General features: G+C 31.8%; 1 protein-coding gene across 1 annotated transcript; it reads left to right on the forward strand.

Annotated features, from left to right (window-relative positions):
• Positions 1-321: 321 nt before the first annotated feature.
• On the forward strand, positions 322-4,320 carry LOC133324026 (enhancer of split mgamma protein-like). The gene is made up of 2 exons (XM_061532915.1): positions 322-552; positions 3,799-4,320. Exons 1-2 carry the CDS (start codon positions 367-369, stop codon positions 4,318-4,320), a joined length of 708 nt encoding a protein of 235 aa, XP_061388899.1. The 5' UTR covers positions 322-366.
• The last annotated feature ends 4,240 nt before the right edge of the window (positions 4,321-8,560 follow it).

The following is an 8,560-nucleotide window of genomic DNA, read 5'->3' on the forward strand; positions in this document are numbered from 1 at the left end:
TCAAGTAAAGACGTTCGATTGTTGTGTCGCGTGAGACTACAAACGGATTCTTTTATTCTGCCACAGACGGAATAAAAAAACAAAATAAAAACCAAACCAAATAAAAAGCTAACTAAAACATTGCTAAAATAAATAGAAAACCAAAGTGTTAAATTTTAATTTAACAATAAGTTCGTTTATACATTTTGAAACAAATAAATAGAAGTGATTGTTTTAAACGTTATATTGGGGACGTGCCTAAAACTACTCCATAACTTATTTATAATATAAATAACACCAACATTGTGTACGATTCCTTCGAAAAGTCGTTGTGCCAAAAATCTGTTGTTTTTTGTTTGTAATTCAATTTGCATTAAAACATAGTGAATGAATTTCACCGCCAGAATGCCACCCAATCATCAGTTCATGTTAAATTCCCTACCCATGGAGCCGGTATCGCGCACCTATCAATATCGCAAGATAATGAAACCAATGTTGGAGCGTAAACGTCGTGCACGGATTAACAAGTGTCTGGACGAGTTAAAGGAGTTAATGACTGGAACACTGCAGGCGGTATGTAGCATTAAACGAAAGCACTTAAGACTGTGATGGGAATTGAAATTGAAAAAAAATTTTGGAAAAGGGAAACAATTCGAGGAATGTAAGGATATTTGTGCAATACATTTGTAGTTTTGGGGAGGTTTCAAAAAGTTTTATTTGTTCATATCAAATTAAAAAAGGAAGAATTAAAAATAAAAAATGAATGAGCGATTTATAGTAATTTACCCCAAACCCCTTTGGCTTTTTATAGAATTATGCATTTTTGGTTAAATCCACAAGAGTTTTTATAGATTGTGTTGAAAATTAGACTATATGTATAGAAATAAACCTATGGGAAACCTTGGTTCGAAACATATAAATACCGACGGTGATAATATTGAAGTGTCAGCTATTACACAACTTTATTATTCTTTATTTAAAACATAAATTACAGTGTAGATCGTTTAGTATTCAAAATGATTTTAACAGTCATGCTCGGTCAATTCTAATTTCTTTCTTAGTTTTTAAGGTTCTTTCGAACCTCAAAAATACCTTAAAATCCTTGAAAGAAGGAGTTAGGTTTATACCAAGTGATTAGCAATGTCTATGGGATTCACATGATTCACATCATAGATATAAGGATTTCGGAGCAAAGGAGTTTCTTCATGCTGAGGTACCAGCAAAAATTAATCAGTCGGACTGGCTCGACTATATGTTGTCCTTCACCACTTTGTGTATATTCTACATATATAGTAACATAAAATTGAAAGAATTAAAATATGTGTGGGGTATAAGACGAATATATATATATGGGTGCTATATCTAAATCTGAACCAATTTTTCCCATAAGAAAAAAATAGTGAGCGGAGCAGTATAGTCGGGCGGAGTCGACCATTTGATAACCTAAACAACTTCCTTTAACTTTAAGTTCCTGTGGATCTATATTCCAAGCCTGAGTAAAATTACGCGATATTTGCCCTCTCTTAGCCGATTTTATCCTTTTATCCGAATAATGGTTTCCGGAGCAAAAATGTACTCCATCAGATTCAAATTTTGTTATTTTACACATAAACAATTTTGGTTCATTTAACCTCCTTCCTTCGCCTTCCCCATGGAAAATTTTTCTTGGTCGGCGACTAGAACACCCGCAAAAAATAAAGCTATCGGTCTACTTCATTCCCGAAATCATATAATCATCATCAAAAATTATAGGCGTCGTCTTGACCATAACCGGAACTTCAAGCAAAATATCCTAGGCAATATAAGAATACGTATATTATCCTAAATATTTAAGTTTGAGTGAGATAAGGGAGTTTATCAGAGTACATACATGCATATAATTGGAACTGTCCTCTTATCCGGCCTATGTCCTTCAGGAGTAAATATATACCCTATAGAATGTAAATGTTGGGGTCTATTTCACTCCCTATATATCGACCGATCTATATCAAAACAGGCACGCGTATACTTTGGGTTAATCCCCATAATTTCACGATGTTCGGGTTATAATTATACCCTACACAAATATGTTGTCAGAGTATTATAGCTTTGTGCAGCCCCAAGAGTTTGTAACGCCGCGAAATATTGGTCCTAGACCCTCCTTTAAGTATACCAATCGTCATATCTCGACTAGCTGAGTCGATCTAGTCATGTGTGTCCGTCTGTCCATTATAATTTGTAAACACGATAAAGGCCACAGTTATGGATCAATCTTCACGAAATTTTGCATGTAGGAGGGTTCTGGCCAATAAAGACCCCTATTGTTTTTGGTAAAGATCGGTTAATATTTAGAGGATGAAATGGACTAAATACTTAATTTTTGCCGGTTTTTCTAGTCGTTCCAGAGATCGCAATTACGGACCGAACATCTCGATATTTTACATGGAGAAGGGGGTCGGGCCAAGGAATAAGCATGCCTGTTTGGATAAAAATAAGTCATTATTTAGCGGGTCAAATGGACCCTGATTTTGTATGAAAAAAATTACAAAATGTGCATTCTATAGCGTATATATTTACCACTGAAGGACATAGACCCGAGAAGTTGACAGTATATCCAAGAGGAGTGGTTGGCCTTTAAATTGATACCAATTATATTGCCGTATGTACTCGGATGTGGGAGTTAACCTTAAATATTTTTAGGTGCTTACGAATTCAGCTATTATTTTGTAACCCATTACAACACTAGAGGGCGGAAATATAGCGCTGATCGCTTTAAAAATTTCCAGTATGTTCCAGTTATGGTAAATTTTCTATGATGTTCACATAAATAATTTGTGAGTAAGTGAACCGAAAACATAATTTTTGGTGTCGATTTATAGGCCACAAGCCGAACATTACAACACAACCCAAGGTGAAGGGAATCTGAATAAGTAATTAGCAGGGCTGTACTAAATATTGGTAATATTCGGAAAATATTTCAGTGTAAGGAAGAGGAGCTGTTGATCTCTAATCCGACAAAAGAGTGCAAATATCACGAAATATTGTCCAGGCTCGAAATAAACATCCGCAGAAAGATGGAGTTCCGTGGTAGTTGCTTAGGGTATCGTATGGTCGGCCCCGTCCGACTATACTGCTCCGCTCACTGGTTGTGGTCTATAGAGAGACCAGAAAAATATACAAAAATAAAGTTATTGAATATTAGAGAGATATGACGATCAGTATACTCGGTTATCTACAAATCGATCGGTAATCTACAAAAAAAACCAACATTAGGGGGGACCCTTATATGGAGGCTACCCCAAATAATGTAGCAAAATTGATATTTTTGGTATGCATATTTGCTACACAATGCACACTTAAAATACTAAATTACAGCTAATTTGGTCGCAGGTGAGACTAATATCTTCTAAGTTTGTCATCAGCATGCTGTGTTAGAAAAAACCAATTTTAGGTTTTTATTCAATTTTCAAAGATTTTTTCATATTATCGGCTATTACTGTTAAGTTTATGAACGTTCGCAGACGATCGCAAAATTCTGGACATTGAACATATCAAGGCGTCGATTGTTGCTAAAACCATTAAAATATCCTCTGGTACTGCTTGGCATTAGGTTTTGAAACTCCTTTTTTTAAATAATAACAGTTTTGAGTTTTATTTACGGTATTTTTTATTATTATCTTCAAATTAATGATAAGTTTCACTGCTGCAGAGTTTTTTCCTGAAAAAAAAAAAAAAATTACAGAATAATAATATTTTTCATTTGTAAAATTTTATACAATTATACTATAATTCAATACTATAAGAAACATATTTATATTATTATCCTTCTTTTCTTTTCAGGACGGTGAAAATGTTTCGAAATTAGAAAAAGCCGACATTCTCGAGCTAACCGTACGCCATTTACAACGCTTGCGTGAGAAAAATGCCCTCTATGTACGACACAATGACACATTGAATATGGAAAAATTTTGGGCTGGATTTCAACATTGTGCCGCCGAGGTGGCCCAGTATTTAAATAAATTTGATCATCAGTTGGGTGGTGATCTCATTCAACACATTACAAGTTATGCACCAAATATAAATGCTATGGCCGTCAGCAGTCTGCAACCAAATGTAGCAACACGTCTACCCTCATCTGCCTATTTGGCTAATCGTGTAGTAACAGCAAATTACCAAAGATTACCGCTTAATAATAAGAAACCACTGATTTCCAATATTTCACCTGCAATTCCCAATAGTGGTAATAGCGATGGTGTGATGGTGGTTAGAGACGTTCACGATAGTCCAAACTATTCAACGGAACATATGGTGAAAAAAGAATTAATGGATGATCATGATCGTTCAGTGTGGAGACCATGGTGATGGGTAATTTTAAATTAAACGTAATGGGGGGCTAATATTGGGAATTAATGTAAGTGAAAAATAGTTTTAAGCAAAATTTTCTGTATTACTTTCTGTGTGTTAAAATATATTGTAAACTGTGATTTTCTGGAAAAAATATTATTATTAAACTTAAATTATGAAATTGTTCTTGTTTTTCGAAATTATATCCACTGAGAATCGTAGAGTGTAGTAATTTATAAATGCGGAAATTCGAAATTAGAGAACAAAAATTAAAATAAAAATCAGATATTCGAAATTATAGATCATTTGGTAGTAAAGGTACTAGTAGTGTCAACAATTGCACATTAATTACATTTGTTGTGAATTATTCGAAATAGTGGACAGTTGAAATTAGAATTGCAATTCTACAGACAATTTGCAAAAAATTATGACTAAACCATTAAATTATTAATGGCTTAATTAATCAACGTGGAATAATGTCGAAAAATATATTACATGCACGATGACCTCGCTGTTATTATTGAAAGCTATGATCTGTGACATTTAATCCCGAAGATTCGTTTGGGACTGGATATACCAAATGATGAACAGAACAAAATACTCCATTCTAAACATACAAAACTTATGGGACTAAATTTAGCAGTAAAAGCCTCAAGAATGATATAGTGGCAATTATATCATGTATTCTGTATTCTGTTTATATTAATCGAAATAAACAGCGTTAAATATTATAAGCTTATAAAAGTCGGATCGAATTGTAGCAACATTTTTGCGGGACCTCTATATGTATTTACAAACATTGACCTATATTGATAAGTATTTTTAGCAGGAAAATGGAATGCCAAATTACAGCCTTTTCGAGTGGAAATGCGCCTATTACACTCAAAATTCTGATAATTATGAGAGATTTTACATTTGGAATATTTCAAAAGATGGTCCTATAATGACCCGTTTCAAAAACTCGAAATGCTAAATTAGAGCCCGTTTTTCCGCAACCCTCCAAATACCGAAATTTGGGCAGGACCAACAAATGGACCTGTGTTGTTAATTTTCTGAGTGGATATATGCCAGACTCCAAATACCTGGTATAGCAAAATGCAGCCTCGGATGGACAATTAGACGTTATTTTTATATGGAAGCTATACCAAAATGGACCGAAATGTCCCGTTTGCAATACCCGACTTCCTAAGAGTAACAACAATGCAAAATTTCAAAGCTTAAATATTATCTTAAATATTACAATATATATCGAGGACACATATGGACATGGTAAAGTTTTTATAGCTTATAAGGTCTGCGAATATTTCGAGATGTTGCAAGTATACGATGGTGGTGGGAATAAAAAACGTATGGTCCTAGTCGCATTTTCCAACCGAAGTGTCTGTAATTTGGCATTTCGAGTTTTCGGTGCATAACAAATCAAACGGACATTTGTAAATCGACTCCAAATTGTCTGAAGTGGATTTGGTTTAAAGAAACATGGATTCTAAAATCAATATTGCCGTAGTATTAGTCATAAGGCTGAAGGTATAAAAACACGCCCGATTAAGAACAGTATAAATACTAGACTCAATTAAATAAGCAATGGACGATTTCGTGTAAATCGAAGAAAAAAATAGTTAGCGTAGAAGTAAAGTAGAATCTAACTTTCTGCGTTTGGGCAATATTTTGCGATATTTGCACCCTCTTGACCAATTATACATCAACGGTTCTACATTATAACCCAGTCATATTTTCCAAATTTTATTTTCCCGAGGTAAATATTTACTCCATAAAATAAAAATTTAGTCACTTTAGGGCTTGGTTGATTTGACCCTCGGAGTATTGATCGATCATCTTCTAAAAGCCGTTCTAAGTATTTGGTCAGATCCCATTCATCGTGTAAAATATAAGATTGGGAAAAAATAAATCCACGACTGTTTTTTGGCAAATGGCTGTACTGATAGATTTCTCGTAAAGTATCGATCAAACAAGTTCAGATTACATTTTACAGTTTTTCTTTGACAAAGGCGAAAATGCAAGCCAAGCGGCTAAAAATGTGAATGGTTTTTATGGTTCCGACACTGTAATAGCCAATTATGTACAATTTTGGTTTCGTAGATTTCGTTCAGGAATTTTTGATGTTAAAGATGCATGTCTATAAAATCGTGGAAATTATCGAAGTTGACCGGCATGTTAGCAGTCGTAACATCGCCCAGGAATTACATATTGACCATAAAACTGTTTTAAACCTTTTACAATTGACCAAAAACGGCTAGAATTGGCCAACAGGAGAGGTTTCGTGTTCCACCAGGACAACGCTAGGCCACACACATATACAGTAACTCGCCAGAAACTTCGGGAACTTGGTTGATAAGTTCGGACTATATGACATCCGCTATAAAGTCCGGAGTTAGCACCAAGCGATTATCACATTTTTCTTGCATTGCAACATTTCTTTAATGATAAGAAATTGGTATCTAGGGATACCATCGACTCAATTATATAACAAAACGGTGCATATTTGAACATTCGGACATTCCGAAGCATGTTAATTAAAGTCCTATAGTTCATATAAAAATAATGGATTTCTTTTTCCCAAACCTAATATTTTTACAACGTATGGAATATTACACAGAGTGGACCGAGGCGACACATCTTTGAACATGATTTAAGTTTAAAAGAAATATTACGATATGTATCAAATCGGACACTCCATACGATTGTTATTGGATTAACAAAACATTGGCCTGTCCTGTTGACTTAGAGTTGATAAAAATACGACGATGTGTAGAGTTTTGGTCAAATCGAGCATTAATAATGAATTTATAAAAAATCAATTCAAATAAAATCCGAATACGAATAAAAAATTGTGAATTTTGGGGAGTAGACCGATATTTCCCATCTTCGATCTTGATTTAAGATTGAGCTCCTAAAACAATATTTTTTCTAGAAAATTACAGAAATTATTTATATATTAACAAATACATGTAAAAAATGGCCAAATATTATTTAAGAATCTTCACTTCTATCGATCAGAAATAACTTTAATTTACTACCATTAAATATGTAACTAAATATTAATTAGAAATCTATCAAAAAAAAAAAAAAAAAAAAAATTAATAAACATATTGGTATTGTATTTTTTTAACCAAAAATAAAAAAATAATAATTTCTACATAGTTAACAATGCTAAGGACTGAAGCTTTAATTACGATTATTATAAAAAATATGCATTACAAATATAATAAAATATAGTTTTAAACTACAAAGTAGTTGTTATATATTTATATCAGTAAGAATCATATACTCACCCCCTTATGAAAAAATCAATGTAAAACACTTAATGTTTATATTTTATTAATAATTTATTTTTATTTTTTATTGTTTTGATGTTTTTTATTTTTATTTCATTTTCATTAAGATAAATTTGTATTTTATAACTCATTTTAGATTTTCTTTTTACTTCAAATATAATTTTCTGTATTCACTTGCAAAAAACAGGGAGAAAATATACAATTTGTTATAATACTTTATTAAAAAATAAAATTTCTTGCAAAATAAAGTTTATAAAAATGCTTAGTTTCGCATATGTTTTTTTGTTTGTTTTGTTTTGCTATTAATAATATTTAATTTGAAAATTTTTATTATTTTACTTTCACAAAATTTGTATATTTTTATATATCATTTTAAATTTATTGTTTTTAAAACGGACCTAACAATGCTTAAATTATGATTTAAAAAAAAAATAATTATCTTTCTTAGAAAAAAGGAATTTGTATAACATAAAAAAGTGTATTGCTTTAATATAATATTAATTTTTTTCATTTTATTATTGTTTTTCTAATTTGTTTTTCTTTTCTTCCTTATTTATATATCGTTTTCATTTTCATTTCGGCTGAAACAGTTTCGGTTTATGGCTTAAGGTTGTAGTTTCTTATGTTTATTCTGCTTCTCTTTCTTCGGTAATTTACTGTAAATGAATTTAACTTCATAAAATAGTTTTGTTTTCTGTTTTCTTTTAAACTATTTTAACCAGAATTGTTTTCATTATTCTTGTCATGTTTTCTTTTGTTAAAAAGCAGTTTTCGGTGTTTTCATTTCATTGTTATTTATTTTGTCAAAGAGTTGTTTTCCTTCCTTTTAATTATATATAGTAGATTATTTTAAAAAAATATTTAAATATTTATAACTATAAAATGATTTTTTATATGTACAGCTTAATTGAGATTAATTCAAGTTTAGTTGTATGCAACCATTTATAAATTTGTGATGGTTT

This window comes from Musca vetustissima, unplaced genomic scaffold (assembly GCF_032173495.1).
Source record: "Musca vetustissima isolate MV318-11 ecotype Yass unplaced genomic scaffold, APGP_CSIRO_Mvet_v1 utg6251, whole genome shotgun sequence".
NCBI lineage: Eukaryota > Metazoa > Arthropoda > Insecta > Diptera > Muscidae > Musca > Musca vetustissima.